General features: G+C 39.5%; 1 protein-coding gene across 1 annotated transcript in view; it reads right to left on the bottom strand.

The window, feature by feature from the left end:
- Positions 1 to 21,170, bottom strand: part of rad21a (RAD21 cohesin complex component a) — a 70,540-nt gene extending 49,370 nt beyond the window's left edge. Inside the window, 9 exon segments of the mRNA XM_062985486.1 lie at positions 902 to 1,125; positions 4,835 to 4,966; positions 5,205 to 5,324; positions 5,836 to 6,030; positions 6,420 to 6,529; positions 18,965 to 19,064; positions 19,154 to 19,283; positions 19,364 to 19,548; positions 21,014 to 21,170. Coding sequence (XP_062841556.1) covers positions 902 to 1,125; positions 4,835 to 4,966; positions 5,205 to 5,324; positions 5,836 to 6,030; positions 6,420 to 6,529; positions 18,965 to 19,064; positions 19,154 to 19,283; positions 19,364 to 19,507 — 1,155 coding nt within the window. The 5' untranslated portion in view covers positions 19,508 to 19,548; positions 21,014 to 21,170.
- Positions 21,171 to 27,369: the final 6,199 nt, after the last annotated feature.

Raw genomic sequence — 27,369 nt, 5'->3', positions numbered from 1 at the left:
TTTGGTCGGGGGCGACACATCAGTGCACTCGCGGTTTCAGCCCAAAGTCCTAATCAATAGAAGGTTTGCATCAGGAAGGGCATCTGACAAAAACTGAGCCAAATTAAATATGCGGATGGAAAATTCGCTGTGGCGATGCCTAACGGAAGCGGCCCGAAGGAAACATTAATAGAGCTTGTTGAAGCTTAATATTGTGGACACGGGATCTGCTGTATATACATGGCTTATTACCACTTTCATAACTACTCATCTACAAAATGTGATGAATTGATAACGGCTAGTTTAAGACTTAAAAAAAAAATCGAATGACCCCTGTGCCCTTTGACCTAATATTATCTGACAAGCAGTATTCAATAGTAATATAATAATTAACAGATGGTACCCTCTCAAACCTGGTGCAGGTGTTAAAGTGCAGCTCATGTGCATTTAGAGAAAGAGGAATCAGGTTTTCTCTCCAATGGCTTTCTGTACTGATACAGTGGTGGTAATGTGATACGGCAGTTGTAGCCTAATGGTTAAGGTACTGGACTAGTAATCGAAAGGTCGCTGGTTCAAGCACCACCACTGCCAGGTTGCCACTGTTGGGCCCTTGAGCAAGACCCTTAACCCTCAATTACTTAGACAGTATAAGTCAAGTCAAGTCAAGTCAAGTCAACTTTATTTATGTAGCGCTTTTTACAATATACATTGTCTCAAAGCAACTTTACAAAATCCAGGACAAACAGATACAAAAACCCCTGTTTTATACTGTACTGTAAGTCACTTTGGATTAAAGCATCTGCTAAATGCCAAAAAAGTACATGTAAAATCTTAGATCCTCTCAATTCAAACTTAATTAAAAACCAGAAAGTCAAGGTGGCAGCATGAACTAGTGCATAATATGCTCGTACTAACTGTATACCTTAAGCAGTCTGTTATTCCAGAGCGGCTGAGCGGGCAGTGAGAAAAGCTTTTCTACGCCTCCCGTCTCCTTCCACATCATCAGCTTCTTGGTGGGAGGAGCAAGGTCCAGTGTGGTCACGATGTCGGAGTAATCGCTCAGTTGAGCGCGGATGGTCTTGCTATCCAACTCTTTCAGGCTGTCCACAATCAGCTTCCTCTTCCTTTTCGCCTTCGTTTCTTTGACTGGGAACAGAATTCATTCTCCTCTTAATAATGACACACGTACTTAACCCCTTAACGCCGCCTGTCGCAAATTCGCAACACAGCGCTTTAATTCAGATTGCAGCCAAGAAAGCGTATGTATTCCTCCAATGCCGGTTTGTGCTTATTGAATACGTTCCTAGGAACCTTTTGCAAGCACTAGTTTCTCGTAGGACCGGTCAGAGTGGGAACTACATTCGATTCATGGAAGCTAACCTGTCGGATTGTGACTTGTGCATTTTGCGGCTGCAAATGTGGAGAAATTGTTCAATTTGATGCAGGTTGTGCTAAGATAAAAACACGTACCACCTTATTGATTGCTTCTACAGCCGACATATTGGAATAGATTTCATGCGACGAATATTTCTTCTGTTATTTGAAGTTTTCTGTTTGTCACGAATTCGCTACGTCCGACCATAACGGCTACAATCGGCCATAATTTCTGCATATAAATAATGCTGTATTCAGACTGATTTCAGCACTCACATGCACTTTCTTTAGGAAATGCCATTCTAGTTCATTTGTATAGTCATTATAAAATAGCATGAATGTATGTATCTACTGTATATGTGTGTGTGTGTGTGTGTGTGTGTGTGTGTGTGTGTGTGTGTGTGTGTGTGTATATACAGTGTATCACAAAAGTGAGTACACCCCTCACATTTCTGCAGATATTTAAGTATATCTTTTCATGGGACAACACTGACAAAATGACACTTTGACACAATGAAAAGTAGTCTGTGTGCAGCTTATATAACAGTGTAAATTTATTCTTCCCTCAAAATAACTCAATATACAGCCATTAATGTCTAAACCACCGGCAACAAAAGTGAGTACACCCCTAAGAGACTACACCCCTAAATGTCCAAATTGAGCACTGCTTGTCATTTTCCCTCCAAAATGTCATGTGATTTGTTAGTGTTACTATGTCTCAGGTGTGCATAGGGAGCAGGTGTGTTCAATTTAGTAGTACAGCTCTCACACTCTCTCATACTGGTCACTGAAAGTTCCAACATGGCACCTCATGGCAAAGAACTCTCTGAGGATCTTAAAAGACGAATTGTTGCGCTACATGAAGATGGCCAAGGCTACAAGAAGATTGCCAACACCCTGAAACTGAGCTGCAGCACAGTTGCCAAGATCATCCAGCGTTTTAAAAGAGCAGGGTCCACTCAGAACAGACCTCGCGTTGGTCGTCCAAAGAAGCTGAGTGCACGTGCTCAGCGTCACATCCAACTGCTGTCTTTGAAAGATAGGCGCAGGAATGCTGTCAGCATTGCTGCAGAGATTGAAAAGGTGGGGGGTCAGCCTGTCAGTGCTCAGACCATACGCCGCACACTACATCAAATTGGTCTGCATGGCTGTCACCCCAGAAGGAAGCCTCTTCTGAAGTCTCTACACAAGAAAGCCCGCAAACAGTTTGCTGAAGACATGTCAACAAAGGACATGGATTACTGGAACCATGTCCTATGGTCTGATGAGACCAAGATTAATTTGTTTGGTTCAGATGGTCTCAAGCATGTGTGGCGGCAATCAGGTGAGGAGTACAAAGATAAGTGTGTCATGCCTACAGTCAAGCATGGTGGTGGGAATGCCATGGTCTGGGGCTGCATGAGTGCAGCAGGTGTTGGGGAGTTACATTTCATTGAGGGACACATGAACTCCAATATGTACTGTGAAATACTGAAGCAGAGCATGATCCCCTCCCTCCGGAAACTGGATCGCAGGGCAGTGTTCCAGCATGATAATGACCCCAAACACACCTCTAAGACGACCACTGCTTTATTAAAGAGGCTGAGGGTAAAGGTGATAGACTGGCCAAGCATGTCTCCAGACCTAAACCCAATAGAACATCTTTGGGGCATCCTCAAGCGGAAGGTGGAGGAGCGCAAAGTCTCGAATATCCGCCAGCTCCGTGATGTCGTCATGGAGGAGTGGAAAAGCATTCCAGTGGCAACCTGTGAAGCTCTGGTAAACTCCATGCCCAGGAGTGTTAAGGCAGTTCTGGGAAATAATGGTGGCCACACAAAATATTGACACTTCAGGAACTTTCACTAAGGGGTGTACTCACTTTTGTTGCCGGTGGTTTAGACATTAATGGCTGTATATTGAGTTATTTTGAGGGAAGAATAAATTTACACTGTTATATAAGCTGCACACAGACTACTTTTCTTTGTGTCAAAGTGTCATTTTGTCAGTGTTGTCCCATGAAAAGATATACTTCAATATCTGCAGAAATGTGAGGGGTGTACTCACTTTTGTGATACACTGTATATACATATACACAGTACAGGCCAAAAGTTTGGACACACCTTCTCATTCCTGTGGTTTCTCTTAATTTTTTTTAATTTTCTACATTGTAGATTAATACTAAAGACGTCCAAACTATGAAGGAACATATGGAATTATGTAGTAAACAAAAAAGTGTTAAACAAACCAGAATATGTTTTATATTTTAGATTCTTCAAAGTAGCCATCTTTTGCTTTAATGACAGATTTGCACACTCTTTGAAATTTTCTCAACCAGCTTTATTAGGTTTCCACCTGGAATGGTTTTCAATGAATGTTTGCGCCTTGTCTAGAGTGAATTTTTGGAATTTGTTGCTTTTTTAATGTGTTTGAGACCATCAGTTGGGTTGTGCAGAGGTAGAGTTGGTAAAATATAAAACATATTCTGGTTTGTTTAACACTTTTTGGTTCACTACATAATTCTTCATAGTTTGGATGTCTTCAGTATTAATCTACAATGTAGAAAATAAAAATAATCAAGAAAAAACATTGAAGAGAAGGTGTGTCCAAACTTTTGGCCTGTACTGTATATGTATTATATTATTACATACTATATATATTATTACTGTGTGGAGTTTGCATGTTCTCCCTGTGTTCGCGTGGGTTTCCTCCGGGAGCTTCGGTTTACTCCCACAGTCCAAAGACATGCAAGTGAGGTGAATTGGCGACACTAAATTGTCCATGACTGTGTTTGATATAAACTTGTGAACTGCTGAATCTTGTGTAACTAACTACCTGTTCTGTTATGAATGTAACCACAGTGTAAAACATGACGTTAAAATCCTAATAAACAAACAAACTATATTATTATATGTATAGTGTATTATTATATTATTATGACATATATATGTGAATGTATATGTATGTATGTTAGTCTACATACCTGAATGTAAAGTCTACATATCTGAGACGGAAGACGTTTCATTAGCTGTCGCTAATTTGCAACATACCTAAATTTATATCTATTTTATGTGCTATGGACAAATTTACAATCTCCACTTAATGTAGCATCGGATTTAAAGCAAAAACACAAATAATAAATTTTTTTATGTAATTATAAATACATTCAGGCATTAAGGGGTTAAATATACAAAACATTCTGAAAAATTGCACATTATCAACAATCAAAAGAAAACCAACAGTGTCAAATATTTATTCTTATTTGATATAATCAGAGTAACCTGTGCAACAAACATTTCAGGTCAAAATTCAAGACACTAGCATTTTTTAATGGATCTGAATTAATGGATCCGAAAGTCTCTAATCAAGTCTATTTATTAAAAATGTCGTTTAATTTAACAAATGTATTGTTACAATTTCTATACAATATATAGCAAGCATGGCTGCAAGCTGAAAAAAGGCTAAATATTGTTTATGCGACCACTAAATATGAGCTGTGTGTTACCAGTGATGTCAATGGGCTCAAGAGCAAAGGCCTCCTCCTCGTTGGGCACCAGTGTGGTCTGCTCTGTCTGGTCTGTAGTGTTGGGCAGAGCCTCTGCAGGACCTGAATCAGGACTATCTGGAGCTCCTGCCGCTAACGAAGCAAAACAGGAAAAGGGCACAGATGAGTAAAAGACGACAACATAATAATGAAGTTCAAATTAACGCTCTTATTTCATTTTTATTAAACAACCTCTGTCGATTTGTTGTCTGAGCAGATGCTCTTTTGACTTACGTTATACTACGGTGTTCAAGACGCCTCCAGTATTTATATACAAATGCAAATAGCGTGACTGTGTCATTGTGCAGAGAGCTGTTATTTAGTGGCTTACGTGAAAGGTGGTCGAAGTCGTCATCGTCATCGTGGTCTTGGAGCATCAACACGCTGTCTGTGATGGCCGGAGGATCATCAAATATTCCTCCGCCGCCGTCACCACTCAGGAGCTTATCCACTAGAAAGAAGGACGCAAACATCATGTATGCATGCACTGCTTTTCTTCTTCTATTAACATGCAGTGACTTGTCCACCCACAGAATGCAGGCTAAAGCTGGGCAACACGACAGCATACATTCTGATATCACAAGCGCCTATTGGTAGAAATCTTGAACTAAAAATGTAATGCAGCATTAAGCAGATCTTGACATTATGCTTTACATTTATTATTACTTTGCAAGCCTGTGTTCACACTGGGTACTTCTCTCACCAACCTCTAGGGCTTGTTTTACTAGTAATCCTATAGATAGCAGCATCATTGCATTAAAAACGCAGCCAATATATTATTTACTTATTGCTGTCTTTAGGGATGTTTTGGAGTGGATTTAGCATCACTATCCAGAAGCTAGTGTTTACTTTCCAGCTCACTGCCAACCCATCTGCGCTTAAGCACCAAGCTAGTTCACCTTGTTAGACTAGCAACTATGTGAAACGTTAACACTTCTCTTTTAGGTCTTTAAAGGACTTACCGAGTATCCCACCATCACTGTTTTCCAGGTTATCTCCAAAGTCATCATATTCAAGGTTGGTAGACTTGTCAGGCAGGTTGGCAGGTCCTGGCTCAGCCTCCAGCAAGAGGTTGGATGCAGAAGATTGATGGATGATGTCCACTTCGAAGGCGCTCTCTTCCCTCATGATCTCCCGGTCATCCATACCAAAATCACCTACAATAAAGCAAGCAAATCAGCCTCAATTGTTTAAGGTATATTTAGTCAAACAGGGCTGCACTCAGGTGTGTTCAAAATGATGTAAATTTGCCATTCTGGCACTGGACATCTTTACTGTGGTTTACAAAACAAGCCTAGCACCCTTTCATCATGTTAAAAAGGACAGAAAATGTTTGCATTGACCATTTCAATATGGTTTAATTCCACCAGTGTGAGAACGGGAGGCGAAGTGTCGACTAAAAAAATATTAATACAGAATAGTTTTACAGCAATAATTAGTTAAATGTATGTAAATACTTCAGCCTGCTATTAAAATACACAAATGCTTTTGACTTCTACTGAATATGTGCAACATTTGCAGCTCGTTTGTGTGGATTAATTCTTACCAAAGTCGTTGGTGTCGGCCATAATGCTCATGTTGCCCACTTCCTCTCTCATGGTGATCTCCTCCACCCGGCTCTGGTTCAGTGTGAACTGCTGTGCTACGTCTATGTCACTGGAAAAGTTTATTTTTGGTTTAGTTTATTAGTATTTTAACGTCATGTTTTACACTTTGGTTACATTCATGATCTCAAAGATCGGGATCGGGGCCGATCAAGGCATTTTTTTAAATTGATCGGAATCGGCTTTACTAAACCCGATCTTAATCCCGATCTTTTGTGTTACGTCGGCGTGTCCGCTGTGTGGAAACACTTTGAATTGGAAAGTAAAACAAGTCCAACAGTGAAGTGTAACGTCTGCAGTGTGAGCGTTTCACGAGGCGGTGGGAGCAGAGCTGCGTTCATGTGTGAGAGTGTGTGTGAGTCAAGGATCACACCGGTTTACAAAACAACGTAGTGATGCACTCGTTTAATAAAGAAATAAATGCACGGTATATTCACATATTGTCGGGAGCAGAACACTTTATTAACTTCTGTTACGGTACCGAATAGCTGACAGTTGAGTCAAGCACGCTATTCCATGTTCTATGGAAGGCCTAAAGGGTCAAAACACTCACTTTGTGTACAAACGTCCATCAAACCATTGTCACAATACAAGCACTTTAAGAACTGGCTTTCCTTCATAACAAAAGAGCCAGTCCATTTTATTTTGGTATTCAGGTTTTACTGTAACGCGGTTAAGTAGCTTTTTTTCTTATATTCAAGTTAAGCTGCTACACAGATTTCTGTTCATTTTTAGTGCATCACTGCATTAAACATTTTTTTTCTTTGAATGTAAAGTTTAAAGTAAAACTGTAATTATCTCACTCATTTTGATTGATTTTGTAAAAATACAAAAACATTAAGCAATAGCTTGGATGCAGCATTTCCCCCTTCAGCACTGCAGAGCTATTCAGTTGTTAAACATGTACACTGGATTAATTTGAATAACTGTAATGTACTGTATTATCTAGTTCTTATCTAGACGATATCTAGAATCTAGGATCGGGATCAAAATTAATAATCGGGATCGGTATCGGGAACAAAAAGACGTGATCGGGACATCCCTAGTTCACAAGGTTGTATCGAACACGGTCTTGGACAATTTAGTGTCTCCAGTTCACCTCACTTGCACGTCTTTGGACTGTGGGAGGAAATCGGAGCACCCGGAGGAAACCCACGCGGGGAGAACATGCAAACTCCACACAGAAAGGACCCAGACCGCCCCACCTGGGGATCAAACCCGGGACCTTCTTGCTGTGAGGCGACAGTGCTGCCCACTTTGCCACCGTGCCGCCCCACTGGAAGAAGAATCACACTGCCAGTGCACTTAGATACAAACATTATAGTAAGTGTGGAGTTAATTGAAATTAATAAAATGATAACAGCAGTTTCCAAAACTGTATGTAACATTAATCCAAATCCAATTTCTGTCAAGGGTCAGCAAGCATTTAATTGATAGAGGAGCAGGAAGCTTGTTTGCTTAGCATGCTTCAATCAGTTCATTTGTATTTATAAACTAGTCCAACAGCATCAGTTTCATGCTCCAAATCTCCTTCCTTACACTTCAGTGTTAAAACTGTTTAAATTGGAAACATCAACAGTTGTCATGAGGCTAGTGTTTAGCACCTACACTACACAGAGTGTGACAGAACGTAAATAAAAAGATGTCACACGTGTGTAAACTATGAGGGTTGTTACTACTTTTCAAACATCAGCCATCAGAGTAAAGCGGGTTCCTGAAGCGGCATGTAAACGTTGCTCGTGTTTTAAAACCAAACAATTAGGATCCTTCTTCTCTTATCAACGTTAGAGAAAACCAAATCAAGGTTACAGCCAATATTTCCCAACCTATACACACAAAAATGTATTAAGATTATAGCACTGCACTATTGTTCACAGACATTTTCACTAATCTGTAGCTTGACCACATAACACACAGTTTTCAACAAGACAAAAAGGCAAACGAAGTTCTTGGAAGACAAGGATAACATAAATAAAGACATCAATTGATTCAGAAATTTCTAATAAACCTCTTTCATTTCCAAATTCAGAACGTATTATTTGTATCTGAGAGCTGCAAGTCCCATAATTCTGTGATTTGATTTGTGTGCTTTTCGATAATGTGTTTAAAGCCCTAAAAAATGTGTGACAGGAACAACACATTTAATTGTTTATTCCCTTTTACAGGTACAACTATTATGTAATGTAAAAGCAACACCTCACAAATCAGCTTTGATTCGTGTTTCATGTATTCACTTCATTACAGACATTTGATATTAGTATTATACTATATTTTACCAATACGTCCCGCTACTTTTGACCAGTGATTCAATCAGATGATTAAGCAATAGAACATGAGAGGGAGTAGAACACCTTCGATCACAGCCGTGATGTTATTCGCGATAACACACGACCTCGAGTGTTCTATTGCTTTTATACAACAGTTTTTACAAAATAAAGAAAGAAAATAAATCAAAAGAAGCCCTTAATTTCATATTAAATATGCTTTAATATTGACAATACCTTCCGCCAAAAAGTAGTTCCACAACGAATATAAAGTTTAACACTACAAAGCAGACATCCCAAGTTGCAAAAACTCTTTTCAGGGAGGTAAGAACAACAACAAGAAGAAAGCAAGAACCTCCGAAGGGAAAAAAATAAATAAAAAAACCTCTCGCACACACCAAAGGCTATGGATGAAAACAGAACTACTAGGGCTTAACTAACTGTTCGCGTTACAAACACATTAAAGTTCCCTACACAGTGCACTAGATAGTGAATTAGACAATTGGTTATGTTCCCTACACAGTGCGCTAGATAGTGAATTAGACAATTGGTTATGTTCCCTACACAGTGCGCTAGATAGTGAATTAGACAATTGGTTATGTTCCCTACACAGTGCGCTAGATAGTGAATTAGACAATTGGTTATGTTCCCTACACAGTGCACTAGATAGTGAATTAGACAATTGGTTATGTTCCCTACACAGTGCACTAGATAGTGAATTAGACAATTGGTTATGTTCCCTACACAGTGCGCTAGATAGTGAATTAGACAATTGGTTATGTTCCCTACACAGTGCACTAGATAGTGAATTAGACAATTGGTTATGTTCCCTACACAGTGCGCTAGATAGTGAATTAGACAATTGGTTATGTTCCCTACACAGTGCGCTAGATAGTGAATTAGACAATTGGTTATGTTCCCTACACAGTGCGCTAGATAGTGAATTAGACAATTGGTTATGTTCCCTACACAGTGCGCTAGATAGTGAATTAGACAATTGGTTATGTTCCCTACACAGTGCGCTAGATAGTGAATTAGACAATTGGTTATGTTCCCTACACAGTGCGCTAGATAGTGAATTAGACAATTGGTTATGTTCCCTACACAGTGCGCTAGATAGTGAATTAGACAATTGGTTATGTTCCCTACACAGTGCGCTAGATAGTGAATTAGACAATTGGTTATGTTCCCTACACAGTGCGCTAGATAGTGAATTAGACAATTGGTTATGTTCCCTACACAGTGCACTAGATAGTGAATTAGACAATTGGTTATGTTCCCTACACAGTGCGCTAGATAGTGAATTAGACAATTGGTTATGTTCCCTACACAGTGCGCTAGATAGTGAATTAGACAATTGGTTATGTTCCCTACACAGTGCACTAGATAGTGAATTAGACAATTGGTTATGTTCCCTACACAGTGCACTAGATAGTGAATTAGACAATTGGTTATGTTCCCTACACAGTGCGCTAGATAGTGAATTAGACAATTGGTTATGTTCCCTACACAGTGCACTAGATAGTGAATTAGACAATTGGTTATGTTCCCTACACAGTGCACTAGATAGTGAATTAGACAATTGGTTATGTTCCCTACACAGTGCACTAGAGAGTGAATTAGACAATTGGTTATGTTCCCTACACAGTGCGCTAGATAGTGAATTAGACAATTGGTTATGTTCCCTACACAGTGCGCTAGATAGTGAATTAGACAATTGGTTATGTTCCCTACACAGTGCACTAGATAGTGAATTAGACAATTGGTTATGTTCCCTACACAGTGCGCTAGATAGTGAATTAGACAATTGGTTATGTTCCCTACACAGTGCACTAGATAGTGAATTAGACAATTGGTTATGTTCCCTACACAGTGCGCTAGATAGTGAATTAGACAATTGGTTATGTTCCCTACACAGTGCCCTAGATAGTGAATTAGACAATTGGTTATGTTCCCTACACAGTGCCCTAGATAGTGAATTAGACAATTGGTTATGTTCCCTACACAGTGCGCTAGATAGTGAATTAGACAATTGGTTATGTTCCCTACACAGTGCACTAGATAGTGAATTAGACAATTGGTTATGTTCCCTACACAGTGCACTAGAGAGTGAATTAGACAATTGGTTATGTTCCCTACACAGTGCGCTAGATAGTGAATTAGACAATTGGTTATGTTCCCTACACAGTGCGCTAGATAGTGAATTAGACAATTGGTTATGTTCCCTACACAGTGCACTAGATAGTGAATTAGACAATTGGTTATGTTCCCTACACAGTGCGCTAGATAGTGAATTAGACAATTGGTTATGTTCCCTACACAGTGCACTAGATAGTGAATTAGACAATTGGTTATGTTCCCTACACAGTGCGCTAGATAGTGAATTAGACAATTGGTTATGTTCCCTACACAGTGCGCTAGATAGTGAATTAGACAATTGGTTATGTTCCCTACACAGTGCGCTAGATAGTGAATTAGACAATTGGTTATGTTCCCTACACAGTGCGCTAGATAGTGAATTAGACAATTGGTTATGTTCCCTACACAGTGCACTAGATAGTGAATTAGACAATTGGTTATGTTCCCTACACAGTGCGCTAGATAGTGAATTAGACAATTGGTTATGTTCCCTACACAGTGCACTAGATAGTGAATTAGACAATTGGTTATGTTCCCTACACAGTGCACTAGATAGTGAATTAGACAATTGGTTATGTTCCCTACACAGTGCGCTAGATAGTGAATTAGACAATTGGTTATGTTCCCTACACAGTGCACTAGATAGTGAATTAGACAATTGGTTATGTTCCCTACACAGTGCACTAGATAGTGAATTAGACAATTGGTTATGTTCCCTACACAGTGCACTAGAGAGTGAATTAGACAATTGGTTATGTTCCCTACACAGTGCGCTAGATAGTGAATTAGACAATTGGTTATGTTCCCTACACAGTGCGCTAGATAGTGAATTAGACAATTGGTTATGTTCCCTACACAGTGCACTAGATAGTGAATTAGACAATTGGTTATGTTCCCTACACAGTGCGCTAGATAGTGAATTAGACAATTGGTTATGTTCCCTACACAGTGCCCTAGATAGTGAATTAGACAATTGGTTATGTTCCCTACACAGTGCCCTAGATAGTGAATTAGACAATTGGTTATGTTCCCTACACAGTGCGCTAGATAGTGAATTAGACAATTGGTTATGTTCCCTACACAGTGCACTAGATAGTGAATTAGACAATTGGTTATGTTCCCTACACAGTGCACTAGAGAGTGAATTAGACAATTGGTTATGTTCCCTACACAGTGCGCTAGATAGTGAATTAGACAATTGGTTATGTTCCCTACACAGTGCACTAGAGAGTGAATTAGACAATTGGTTATGTTCCCTACACAGTGCGCTAGATAGTGAATTAGACAATTGGTTATGTTCCCTACACAGTGCACTAGATAGTGAATTAGACAATTGGTTATGTTCCCTACACAGTGCCCTAGATAGTGAATTAGACAATTGGTTATGTTCCCTACACAGTGCGCTAGATAGTGAATTAGACAATTGGTTATGTTCCCTACACAGTGCACTAGATAGTGAATTAGACAATTGGTTATGTTCCCTACACAGTGCACTAGAGAGTGAATTAGACAATTGGTTATGTTCCCTACACAGTGCGCTAGATAGTGAATTAGACAATTGGTTATGTTCCCTACACAGTGCACTAGAGAGTGAATTAGACAATTGGTTATGTTCCCTACACAGTGCGCTAGATAGTGAATTAGACAATTGGTTATGTTCCCTACACAGTGCGCTAGATAGTGAATTAGACAATTGGTTATGTTCCCTACACAGTGCGCTAGATAGTGAATTAGACAATTGGTTATGTTCCCTACACAGTGCACTAGATAGTGAATTAGACAATTGGTTATGTTCCCTACACAGTGCACTAGATAGTGAATTAGACAATTGGTTATGTTCCCTACACAGTGCGCTAGATAGTGAATTAGACAATTGGTTATGTTCCCTACACAGTGCCCTAGATAGTGAATTAGACAATTGGTTATGTTCCCTACACAGTGCGCTAGATAGTGAATTAGACAATTGGTTATGTTCCCTACACAGTGCGCTAGATAGTGAATTAGACAATTGGTTATGTTCCCTACACAGTGCACTAGATAGTGAATTAGACAATTGGTTATGTTCCCTACACAGTGCACTAGATAGTGAATTAGACAATTGGTTATGTTCCCTACACAGTGCGCTAGATAGTGAATTAGACAATTGGTTATGTTCCCTACACAGTGCACTAGATAGTGAATTAGACAATTGGTTATGTTCCCTACACAGTGCACTAGATAGTGAATTAGACAATTGGTTATGTTCCCTACACAGTGCACTAGATAGTGAATTAGACAATTGGTTATGTTCCCTACACAGTGCACTAGATAGTGAATTAGACAATTGGTTATGTTCCCTACACAGTGCACTAGATAGTGAATTAGACAATTGGTTATGTTCCCTACACAGTGCACTAGATAGTGAATTAGACAATTGGTTATGTTCCCTACACAGTGCGCTAGATAGTGAATTAGACAATTGGTTATGTTCCCTACACAGTGCACTAGATAGTGAATTAGACAATTGGTTATGTTCCCTACACAGTGCGCTAGATAGTGAATTAGACAATTGGTTATGTTCCCTACACAGTGCACTAGATAGTGAATTAGACAATTGGTTATGTTCCCTACACAGTGCGCTAGATAGTGAATTAGACAATTGGTTATGTTCCCTACACAGTGCGCTAGATAGTGAATTAGACAATTGGTTATGTTCCCTACACAGTGCGCTAGATAGTGAATTAGACAATTGGTTATGTTCCCTACACAGTGCGCTAGATAGTGAATTAGACAATTGGTTATGTTCCCTACACAGTGCGCTAGATAGTGAATTAGACAATTGGTTATGTTCCCTACACAGTGCGCTAGATAGTGAATTAGACAATTGGTTATGTTCCCTACACAGTGCGCTAGATAGTGAATTAGACAATTGGTTATGTTCCCTACACAGTGCGCTAGATAGTGAATTAGACAATTGGTTATGTTCCCTACACAGTGCACTAGATAGTGAATTAGACAATTGGTTATGTTCCCTACACAGTGCACTAGATAGTGAATTAGACAATTGGTTATGTTCCCTACACAGTGCACTAGATAGTGAATTAGACAATTGGTTATGTTCCCTACACAGTGCACTAGATAGTGAATTAGACAATTGGTTATGTTCCCTACACAGTGCACTAGATAGTGAATTAGACAATTGGTTATGTTCCCTACACAGTGCGCTAGATAGTGAATTAGACAATTGGTTATGTTCCCTACACAGTGCACTAGATAGTGAATTAGACAATTGGTTATGTTCCCTACACAGTGCGCTAGATAGTGAATTAGACAATTGGTTATGTTCCCTACACAGTGCACTAGATAGTGAATTAGACAATTGGTTATGTTCCCTACACAGTGCACTAGATAGTGAATTAGACAATTGGTTATGTTCCCTACACAGTGCGCTAGATAGTGAATTAGACAATTGGTTATGTTCCCTACACAGTGCGCTAGATAGTGAATTAGACAATTGGTTATGTTCCCTACACAGTGCGCTAGATAGTGAATTAGACAATTGGTTATGTTCCCTACACAGTGCGCTAGATAGTGAATTAGACAATTGGTTATGTTCCCTACACAGTGCGCTAGATAGTGAATTAGACAATTGGTTATGTTCCCTACACAGTGCACTAGATAGTGAATTAGACAATTGGTTATGTTCCCTACACAGTGCGCTAGATAGTGAATTAGACAATTGGTTATGTTCCCTACACAGTGCACTAGATAGTGAATTAGACAATTGGTTATGTTCCCTACACAGTGCACTAGATAGTGAATTAGACAATTGGTTATGTTCCCTACACAGTGCGCTAGATAGTGAATTAGACAATTGGTTATGTTCCCTACACAGTGCGCTAGATAGTGAATTAGACAATTGGTTATGTTCCCTACACAGTGCGCTAGATAGTGAATTAGACAATTGGTTATGTTCCCTACACAGTGCGCTAGATAGTGAATTAGACAATTGGTTATGTTCCCTACACAGTGCACTAGATAGTGAATTAGACAATTGGTTATGTTCCCTACACAGTGCACTAGATAGTGAATTAGACAATTGGTTATGTTCCCTACACAGTGCGCTAGATAGTGAATTAGACAATTGGTTATGTTCCCTACACAGTGCGCTAGATAGTGAATTAGACAATTGGTTATGTTCCCTACACAGTGCGCTAGATAGTGAATTAGACAATTGGTTATGTTCCCTACACAGTGCGCTAGATAGTGAATTAGACAATTGGTTATGTTCCCTACACAGTGCACTAGATAGTGAATTAGACAATTGGTTATGTTCCCTACACAGTGCGCTAGATAGTGAATTAGACAATTGGTTATGTTCCCTACACAGTGCACTAGATAGTGAATTAGACAATTGGTTATGTTCCCTACACAGTGCACTAGATAGTGAATTAGACAATTGGTTATGTTCCCTACACAGTGCGCTAGATAGTGAATTAGACAATTGGTTATGTTCCCTACACAGTGCGCTAGATAGTGAATTAGACAATTGGTTATGTTCCCTACACAGTGCACTAGATAGTGAATTAGACAATTGGTTATGTTCCCTACACAGTGCACTAGATAGTGAATTAGACAATTGGTTATGTTCCCTACACAGTGCACTAGATAGTGAATTAGACAATTGGTTATGTTCCCTACACAGTGCACTAGATAGTGAATTAGACAATTGGTTATGTTCCCTACACAGTGCACTAGATAGTGAATTAGACAATTGGTTATGTTCCCTACACAGTGCACTAGATAGTGAATTAGACAATTGGTTATGTTCCCTACACAGTGCGCTAGATAGTGAATTAGACAATTGGTTATGTTCCCTACACAGTGCACTAGATAGTGAATTAGACAATTGGTTATGTTCCCTACACAGTGCGCTAGATAGTGAATTAGACAATTGGTTATGTTCCCTACACAGTGCACTAGATAGTGAATTAGACAATTGGTTATGTTCCCTACACAGTGCGCTAGATAGTGAATTAGACAATTGGTTATGTTCCCTACACAGTGCGCTAGATAGTGAATTAGACAATTGGTTATGTTCCCTACACAGTGCGCTAGATAGTGAATTAGACAATTGGTTATGTTCCCTACACAGTGCGCTAGATAGTGAATTAGACAATTGGTTATGTTCCCTACACAGTGCGCTAGATAGTGAATTAGACAATTGGTTATGTTCCCTACACAGTGCGCTAGATAGTGAATTAGACAATTGGTTATGTTCCCTACACAGTGCGCTAGATAGTGAATTAGACAATTGGTTATGTTCCCTACACAGTGCGCTAGATAGTGAATTAGACAATTGGTTATGTTCCCTACACAGTGCGCTAGATAGTGAATTAGACAATTGGTTATGTTCCCTACACAGTGCACTAGATAGTGAATTAGACAATTGGTTATGTTCCCTACACAGTGCACTAGATAGTGAATTAGACAATTGGTTATGTTCCCTACACAGTGCGCTAGATAGTGAATTAGACAATTGGTTATGTTCCCTACACAGTGCGCTAGATAGTGAATTAGACAATTGGTTATGTTCCCTACACAGTGCGCTAGATAGTGAATTAGACAATTGGTTATGTTCCCTACACAGTGCACTAGATAGTGAATTAGACAATTGGTTATGTTCCCTACACAGTGCGCTAGATAGTGAATTAGACAATTGGTTATGTTCCCTACACAGTGCACTAGATAGTGAATTAGACAATTGGTTATGTTCCCTACACAGTGCGCTAGATAGTGAATTAGACAATTGGTTATGTTCCCTACACAGTGCGCTAGATAGTGAATTAGACAATTGGTTATGTTCCCTACACAGTGCACTAGATAGTGAATTAGACAATTGGTTATGTTCCCTACACAGTGCACTAGATAGTGAATTAGACAATTGGTTATGTTCCCTACACAGTGCGCTAGATAGTGAATTAGACAATTGGTTATGTTCCCTACACAGTGCACTAGATAGTGAATTAGACAATTGGTTATGTTCCCTACACAGTGCGCTAGATAGTGAATTAGACAATTGGTTATGTTCCCTACACAGTGCACTAGATAGTGAATTAGACAATTGGTTATGTTACCTACACAGTGCGCTAGATAGTGAATTAGACAATTGGTTATGTTCCCTACACAGTGCACTAGATAGTGAATTAGACAATTGGTTATGTTCCCTACACAGTGCACTAGATAGTGAATTAGACAATTGGTTATGTTCCCTACACAGTGCACTAGATAGTGAATTAGACAATTGGTTATGTTCCCTACACAGTGCGCTAGATAGTGAATTAGACAATTGGTTATGTTCCCTACACAGTGCGCTAGATAGTGAATTAGACAATTGGTTATGTTCCCTACACAGTGCACTAGATAGTGAATTAGACAATTGGTTATGTTCCCTACACAGTGCGCTAGATAGTGAATTAGACAATTGGTTATGTTCCCTACACAGTGCACTAGATAGTGAATTAGACAATTGGTTATGTTCCCTACACAGTGCGCTAGATAGTGAATTAGACAATTGGTTATGTTCCCTACACAGTGCGCTAGATAGTGAATTAGACAATTGGTTATGTTCCCTACACAGTGCGCTAGATAGTGAATTAGACAATTGGTTATGTTCCCTACACAGTGCGCTAGATAGTGAATTAGACAATTGGTTATGTTCCCTACACAGTGCGCTAGATAGTGAATTAGACAATTGGTTATGTTCCCTACACAGTGCGCTAGATAGTGAATTAGACAATTGGTTATGTTCCCTACACAGTGCGCTAGATAGTGAATTAGACAATTGGTTATGTTCCCTACACAGTGCGCTAGATAGTGAATTAGACAATTGGTTATGTTCCCTACACAGTGCGCTAGATAGTGAATTAGACAATTGGTTATGTTCCCTACACAGTGCACTAGATAGTGAATTAGACAATTGGTTATGTTCCCTACACAGTGCACTAGATAGTGAATTAGACAATTGGTTATGTTCCCTACACAGTGCGCTAGATAGTGAATTAGACAATTGGTTATGTTCCCTACACAGTGCGCTAGATAGTGAATTAGACAATTGGTTATGTTCCCTACACAGTGCGCTAGATAGTGAATTAGACAATTGGTTATGTTCCCTACACAGTGCGCTAGATAGTGAATTAGACAATTGGTTATGTTCCCTACACAGTGCACTAGATAGTGAATTAGACAATTGGTTATGTTCCCTACACAGTGCGCTAGATAGTGAATTAGACAATTGGTTATGTTCCCTACACAGTGCGCTAGATAGTGAATTAGACAATTGGTTATGTTCCCTACACAGTGCACTAGATAGTGAATTAGACAATTGGTTATGTTCCCTACACAGTGCACTAGATAGTGAATTAGACAATTGGTTATGTTCCCTACACAGTGCGCTAGATAGTGAATTAGACAATTGGTTATGTTCCCTACACAGTGCACTAGATAGTGAATTAGACAATTGGTTATGTTCCCTACACAGTGCGCTAGATAGTGAATTAGACAATTGGTTATGTTCCCTACACAGTGCACTAGATAGTGAATTAGACAATTGGTTATGTTACCTACACAGTGCGCTAGATAGTGAATTAGACAATTGGTTATGTTCCCTACACAGTGCACTAGATAGTGAATTAGACAATTGGTTATGTTCCCTACACAGTGCACTAGATAGTGAATTAGACAATTGGTTATGTTCCCTACACAGTGCACTAGATAGTGAATTAGACAATTGGTTATGTTCCCTACACAGTGCGCTAGATGATTGTGTATCAGATAACGGATTTAAAACGCGACCGGGAATAAAAGTCGGTGTCGCCTGCGTGCGCGTTTGTGTGCATGAAGCTCGTCGTTAATGGCAACGCGTCAGCGGAGTAATACAGTTGTGGTGTGAAAAGGCCGTGCTGTTATCACCGATATCAGCACGTTTAGAACGCTTCTCAACCAATCAGATTGTAAGGTCGGAACTACCTGTTGTATAATTAATAATAAAGGGTCACAATTACATGGATAACACTCATTCGAACCTAGAGTTAGGATCAACTTACTCAAGATCTGGAAGAGGCTGATCAAAATCATGGAACTCCTCAGGCAATGTGATGGCATTGTAAGCCGCCTCACGGTTGTCTTCGGGCAGATCCACCACACCTGAGACAAACGGAGATTCAAGAATAAATTAACCTTCATCTGTTCTGCACGAGCACCTGTGAACCATACGTGTACAATGACACCATTACCTGGTCGAAAAGCCATTTTGATTTTGATGAACGCCTCATTACAGTCAGCGAGCAGATACTTGGCTTTCCTGTGGTAGATCCTCACCACACCCAGGAGAAGGTGACCAGATGTACGCAGAGCCATTTTTACCTGCAAGATAAAGAAAATATTTAGTACGATGTAGACAGGCGACATACTTGCATTGATAATACAATAAACAATAAAAGCACCTTTGGTGAAATGATGCTCTCCACGCTGCTTTCCAGGTTGCACTCAAAGACATGGGCTTTGGTCAGCTTCTTGTCCCAATGGGCCGCCAGCCAGATCTTGGCCAACGGCCCACGCTTGCTGAGGACGAAGTGGGCGTAAAACATTGCCCTGGAGTTCGTGCAAGGTGTTTAGGAGTCAGCTACACCTATATGAAAAGTTACATGCAGGACAAAAGGACATCATTAGTCTGATTTATAGTTAAACTTCACATTCCTCTTACGGAAAATAATTTTTATCTTTCAAATTATACACAAAAACTAATTTAATTCTGCCGCTTGGTGTTTCAACCTGGACAAACAGGTTTGTACTACTATCTACTGTAAAGTTAACTAAATATATCCAATTCTACTATCTAGGGCCAAATATAGAAGGACAGTGGTAGCCTAGTGGATAGAGCTTTGGGCTATCAACTGAACGGTTAAGAGTTTGAATCCCAGCTCTTCCATGCAGCCACTGTTGGGTCCTTAGACAAGGTCCATAACCCTGTCTGTATATGTATACATGACAAATAAAGGCATTCTATTTTATTCTATATAGGATACTGGGAGTAACACGTACATAACACTAGGGATGTGCCAACCCTGTTCAATATAGATCGAAATCATAGATAGATAGATTAGATAGATACTTTATTAATCCCGAAGGAAATTAAGGCCATAAATTAAAAAGTCAAAAGTAATAGTACACACTACAGAGATTCACATTGTACAAACAAGTATCTGTATAACCACAACAACACTCAGACAATACAGACTATCATAGTAACCAAGTTGGCACAATGCACAGCTATACAATAATTAATAACGTCTTATAGTAGTTTGCTATTAGTCTATCTGGATTATGTTGTTTCATGCTGTAAAACTGACATAATTGGATTGGATTGGATATTGTGGTACCGATCCAGCATTGTAGAAAGCACAAGACCCAATAAAAATAATATTAAGCCTCCTTATTAAGTGCATTTTCATGTTTATCGTTTCTTAGCTCATTTTTACTTTCTGACATGAGCTTAATGATTTCATTAGCCCTAATAAATAAATAAATAAATACATGTTATATATGCTACGCGATCTAAATAAAAAATAAAACATAGTTCGGTGTTTTATTGTATGTAGCTAAGAAGGAAACATTCAACGAAGGTCGGTAAGAAAGCAAAATCGCACAATTTGACATGTTACATTTAAAAAGCTGTAGCGTCGCTCGAGGGTGCAAAACTATGGCTGCGTTCCAATCCAAGCACCACGCACCAAGTAGGGCTCACAAACAGCAACAACACCTGCGTGTTTTTAAATACGCGCTGTAGGGCGCGACCCGCTGATTGAGACGCAACCCGACATTTCTAGCGGTTTGCTTCTATTTCGATAGCTTGCAAGCGTAATCCCTGAAAATACATCTCATAGCTACTTCGTTAGCGATTTAAAATATTTTCAAGACGATTCGTTGCAGTTCTAAAAGGATAGAAAGCGAAAATCCCTCAAATATTGTGAAGTTTACATTAGCGACTAAATGCTAACGATGCTAACTAGGCGAGTTATGCAACTAGCAACTGGTTGCAAATCGGCGAACCTGGCGAAATTAAAACACGGAGCGATTCGAAACTCGAGGCTCACCATTCACCGGTGATTTTCCGCTTTAATCCGGAGTAATGCGAGCTCTCCAGCCACTCGCGAACACAAGTTTATAACTTGTTTCCCTCCTTCATTGAAAGAACAAAGATGGCGCCGCTTTCTCCTCCCGCTCAGCGACGCTTTCAAATCAGACGGATGTTTACGGGCAAATCTGCGCGTGGGCGGGGCTTCTTTCTGACAGACAGGTCGCGCCTTGATACGTGATTGGCTGAAGCGAGACATGAACGACAGAGACTCCGCCCAGGATTGGCTGGTTTTGAGGGTCGGACATGTTGAAGCTGATGTCCATGTATTCTATAGCAGGGAAGATGGCAGCATTGCCTCAGAAATTCAGCCCACTAACGTGTATTCACCCTCCTTTAGATTATATACCCTTACAGGTGAATAAATTCGTGAATGTTTGTTGTTTAATTTACTGTATGTGTAAAGAAAGAAAGGGTGCCATGGGTTCTCTCCTCTACATACTCAAAAACACCAGCAAGGTGGACTGAATTCACTATATTGCCCTTAGATGTGAGGTGCTCCAAATGGTGCTCCAGGGTAGGGTTGCTATCTTTCAGAACTGGAAATAAGGAACACCCTGGGCTGGCAGGTTGGTGGAAGGCATAGGGTGGGGGGTGGTATGGCAGGTGTTTACCTGAGCGGGAGGGAGGGAGGGTTGGCGGTTATAAAAAAAATATATAACAGGTCTTACAACCAAATCAAAATGTTTGATTTAGGCTGTTCAACATTTATTATTTTCATTCTTTATAATAATAAATCAGAACCATATTTTAGGCAAAACAACATGCATAAAGAACATCAACGTTTTTTCGGTTCTGGACCGCGTTGCTTAGGGGGGCAGTCAGAAAATCTGGGGGGGCAATGCCCACCCCAGCGCCCCCATAGCACCGGCCCTGCTTGTGTTACTTCAGTTTCGCCCTAAGCCGGATTCAAACCGGTGCACTCTGCCCACTGCGCTACTCAAACAGCAGAGCAATAAACAGGTTGTTATGCTGATATGCCTGCGCACACACAGCATTACTTACACTAAAAATGAAAACTACTTAAAATAACAACCAAACACTTTCTAATTCCCAAGGTAGCAGCAGTTTCCTTCTGTTTTATACATATCGGCCTGTCTCCGTGTAATCTGCAGCATTTCTCTCCCATTGATAAAAAAAACAGAACAAAGCGCGTCCTGTATCAGTTCAATACGGAACGTGACATTTAGTTTCCAAATAAGGAACGGTTCCGTATTTTACGGGACGGTTGGCAACCCTACTCCAGGGTGTATTTCTGCCCATTTAAGCTCTAAATTGCTGTAATAATGATAATACAGTCCCTAAATAAGTGTGTGATGCCATGCATTTGACTGGCACTATGTATATAGGTCCTGTGATTAGTGTTTCTACAACAGATATGGTTCAAAGCACAGTGTATCCATCACAGGGTAACACACACGCTCTAATTTACATCTAGATATAGCTAAAAAGAGCCAGTCAACCTATTGGCATGTTTCAGGAGGTTGGAGAGAATGGCAGTCATTAACAGATAACCATTCACACATCTTTATACAGTTAGTGTTGCTGATCACCTTTTTGTTTGTTTTCTAGGTAGTGATTATGTTTATGTTTATTTCGACTACACCAATTTCATTTAAATCTTTTCACACCTTTGTTCATGAGTTCTGAAAGATAAATAAACTGGCCAATTTTCCTAACCTCAGATTAATTATTTATAATATGTGGTAGTTATTAAAAGAAATATATTTGCTGACAAATGCCTTGGAACACTAATAATTTAATCTGGGTTTATTTTGGATGATTGTTTTCTATATCATGAAACCATGGTGGCAAATCACGCTAAAGTACGCCTATCTCGCTGAGATCCAGGGATTCAGAGTTTAAATGTGAGCAATGCTATAAGCCAGTCGGGCTTCTGCACGGAAGAAATGGGCTAATGTCCGAGAAGCTGAGATGGTATGGCCTAACAGTCTAGCCATTAGGAGGTGGTGCACTTGTCAGTACGCCCTTAGTGCCAGTCCCAAACACTAATAAAAATAGAAGGATTGTGTCAGTAAGAGTATCCGGTGTAAGTCTGGTATGCAGACCAGATTTGCTGTGGGGACACATAATAATGAACTGTTTTTAAAGTTCCAACAGTACAAGCCACTTTCGCTATCACAAATATAAAAATGTGTTAAAGTTTTGCAGGTCTGATCTCTCACATCCTTGCACCAACATGCCTGAGCAGAATTCTTGCTTTAGAATCAAGTCATATTACTGCATGTTGGCCCAAACTGTTCTTCTTTAATTTGTTTAAATCTGCATAAATATGAAGACTGAAGCTGGCTGGTCTTCTTTGCCAGGCTCTGCTGGTTTGAACATGACAGTCGAGGCTTACTGTAATCGTCCTGGGCATCAGAGCGCTCGATCTAAGGATTTTTTTTCTCAAAAAAAAAGATACCATTGCACGACTGGTTAAAAAAAAGTTGATGGTGGAGAGCTGCTCAGTGGCAGAGAGACCACCACAGGAATACTAATTTAATCTCTTCTGACTAAACGCTTTATCTGAATGATATTAAAATGCCATAATGTCTAATGTTCATAGAGAAAGAAGTATCACAGGGCACAGATCTGACTTTAAATGTATATTCTTGCTGGTTTCTGATATATTTCAACCCCCATGTTTTTGTATTTGATATTTATATGATAGGCTGATAAGAATATGATAAGCTTGGGGGATTTTTAAATGAGTTTTTTTCTTCTAATCCAAACATCCAGTTTGAATCCTCCATGCAATTCTCGAGCACTGGAACTGTAGGTCATGGTTTAAAACAAATATAATAATAGTACACTGTGTACTCAAGCTTAGAAACAAATCTGATTCAATCCTGACGTCCAGGATCGCACACGCTGTGTATCACATTAGATGAAGTAGGTTGGATTATCTAAGTCTATCATGCTAAATGACATGACTATCAGGAGCAGCTGCCAATACATCTGTTACTCTCATCACATCAAAAAGAGAATATGGATGTATTAGCAGGGCTGGCACTAGCACATTTGGTACAGTAGGCAAGAATTTTCTACACTGGCATGTCGCAGAGCCCATACACTTATTATACACTATATTATAAACAGTATGTGGACACTTAACCAAGAGCTTGTTAAACCATCTATTGATAAATCACAAGCATAAATATATGATTGTATATCCTACACTATTTTAGAAGGGGTTGCTGCAAGATTTTACAGTGTTGCTTTGGTCATTTGAAGACCATTTTTGAGGTCAGTTAATAATGTTGGACAAGAAGGCCTGGCTCACAATTGACTAGGGTTGAGGTCAGGGCTCAGTGCAGGTCATTAAAACCTGCAAAACTGCGTTATAATGTTGTGCAAATTCATTGGGACTCCAGTTATCCTCCACTCTCCCAAAATTACTGGCTATAATATGTGTTAAATTCAAGTATTTCAAAAGTTATAGTCACAAATCCCAGATTTTGAAAATTAAACAAATAGCTGGTGGCCAGATATTTTCCTACAGACTGTATTATAAGGTCTAGACAAATCTCCCCCCGTCCCATGCTCAACGCTGAAGAGAAGGAGTGGAGGAGGATCAGGTTGCGGTGCTTCAAACCCTTGAATAATTTAATTTATATAATCAGAAGGAAATGTGTTTTTTTGTGAATAGAATATATCTGATGCAGATTTATAATCTTGGAACAGATTGCGCTTTCTCATCTCAATATGAACTTTTAATCAGAGCTCCATAAATCAGCGAGTTTGTGGTTACGTTTCACACAGTTTCCCAGAATGAGTCATGAGTCAGGTTGGCATCGGTCTTATTCTGAATCTCGTCCAGCAGTTTCAGGCTCAGTAAGTTACGCAATCATAACAGACTGAAGCTAACAGCTAATAATATCCTAATAATATCATTACTTAAAAATCATTCTGGCTCTGCTATGAGTTTTGGAGGAACCACCTCATCTGTTTGCCACATATGTTAGTATTTTCAGTCCCAATTAGGGTACAAACCTGTAGCAAAACTAAAATTTATGGCTTGCGAGTGTTCTTTCTCAAATATCATATTCTCAGAAAATAAAGACACAGTAAATGTCAGACGGCAGCACAAAGACGGCAGCACAGAGACAGTGTAGTTTTTAATGAACAATGTGCCAGAGAGCCGTGAATAAGAGTGTTTGCTAACAATTCTCTCTAGTTCCAATAAGCACACTGAGTTCTTTCACAAGTTCATTCTTCTAGTATTAGTGATAAATGACTATAGCTGGTGACTTCTGTACCCATATACACCCTCCAGGCATAACATTATGTGAAGTGAATAACACTGATTATCTCTTCATCACGGCACCTGTTAGTGGGGGGGATATATTAGGCAGCAAGCGAACATTTTATCCTCAAAGTTGATGTTAGAAGCAGGAAAAGCGTGGCAGGGCGAGCGTGAGGATTTGAGCGAGTTTGACGAGGGCCAGATTGTGATGGCTAGACGACTGGGTCAGAGCATCTCCAAAACTGCAGCTCTTGTGGGGTGTTCCCGGTCTGCAGTGGTCAGTATCCATCAAAAGTGGTCCAAGGAAGGAATAGTTGTAAACCAGCGACAGGGTCATGCGCCCTGCCAAAAAGCTTCAGAAATGGTTCGAGGAGCACAACAATGAGTTTGAGGTGTTGACTTGGCCTCTAAATTCTCAATCCAATGCTGAACAAACAAGTACGATCCATGGAGGCCCCACCTCACAACTTACGGGAGTTAAAGGATCTGCTGCTAACATCTTGGTGCCAGATACCACAGCACACCTTCAGGGGTCTAGTGGAGTCCATGCCTCGATGGGTGAGGGCAGTTTTTGCCACAAAAGGGGGACCAACATGACATTAGTGGTCATAATGTTATGCCTAATCGGTGTAAATATGAATAGTAAATTTTAGTAAACGTTTATAAAACCAGTTAATCATGTCTAAAAGAAAAAAACAAACTGGCACTTTTCACAGTGAGAAAATCTGTTTGGATCCTTGAATATAATTTGAGAAACTCCAAAAAAACAGGTTGGCCATAAATTAGAGGCTTGTAAAACACTGTTCAAAGCTAAACCAGCTTTATATGGCAGGTGCTGAATGATGGACATGTTAAAAAAAAGCATCTGCTTTAAAACAGACACATTAATTCGGCAGTAAAATGTGTTGCTGATTATACACTGATCAGCCATAACATTAAAACCATATAAATAATACCTGCTCTGTGGGGGTCCTGACCATTAAAGAACAGGGTGAGAGCAGTCTGAAAAAGCATGCAGAGAAACAGATGGACTACAGTCAGTAATTGTAGAACTACAGAGTGCTTCTATATGGTAAGTGGAGCTGATAAAATGGACAGTAAGTGTAGAAACAAGGAGGTGGTTTTAATGTTATGGCTGATCAGTGTATGCTCACATAAACAGCAGGAGCGTGGGCTTTTTGTTACCTGCAGGATTTCCTCTAGGACCATGGCAGTTTGAAGCTTACTTGACTGTGGACACAATTACCAATGTTGCTGCAACAATTACTAGAATAATTTAAAGACAAGTAAAAAAAAAGTAGTAGTTTAAATAAGATTTAAATTAGGATGGGTAATTAAAATAGGTTAATTACTAACTTCACATCATCACATTGCTGATTTGTTTATATTTATTCATTTTGTTTATATTTTTACAGCCGAACACCATCATGCTTTATTCCTTATTTAAGCATTATATAAAGCAAATAATTTTCCCCAGACCCATTAATGACACAACAGAGACAAACTTAGCAAATAGTATTTATTTTCCTTTTACTTTCTTTCTTTTTTTATACAAAACCTTTCATACAAAACAGTCATTTGTTCTACATTATTGTTTGTAATTGTAAAATATGGTTTTGAATTACACTGCTGTCCTTACTGGGCAATAAGTCAAACCACACAAAGAGACGTGTGGTCATGAAACAGAACCGAGACACCGCCAAGCTGTGTTCCTACTAAACAGGTAGGAATGTCAGTACAGTACAATACTGCAAGTAAATCCCAAAAAGAAAAAAACCCACAGGAATCCAGTGTTAGACAGGAACTGATGAATGATCTTGTGATACTGGATAAGAACAGAGACATGACAGGAATGGGTGTGTGTGTTTGTCATCAAGGTAAAACAAAAACAGCTCAGAAGTGTTTGGAGGAAAGGCACGTTCGTGTAATTACAAGCTCGTTCTAAATAGCAGAATACAGACGGTGAGAATGTGCAGGATTAACAATGCATTTGTCTCCATCCATAAATTTTCAGGTAGCAACAACATATTCACGATCGTTCTCTCAATCACTCGGTGCAGTTATTG

Source organism: Trichomycterus rosablanca, chromosome 23, assembly GCF_030014385.1.
Source record: "Trichomycterus rosablanca isolate fTriRos1 chromosome 23, fTriRos1.hap1, whole genome shotgun sequence".
In the NCBI taxonomy this organism is placed as follows: domain Eukaryota; kingdom Metazoa; phylum Chordata; class Actinopteri; order Siluriformes; family Trichomycteridae; genus Trichomycterus; species Trichomycterus rosablanca.
Note: the sequence above shows the minus strand (reverse complement) of the source record. Positions and strands in the feature narration are given on the sequence as shown.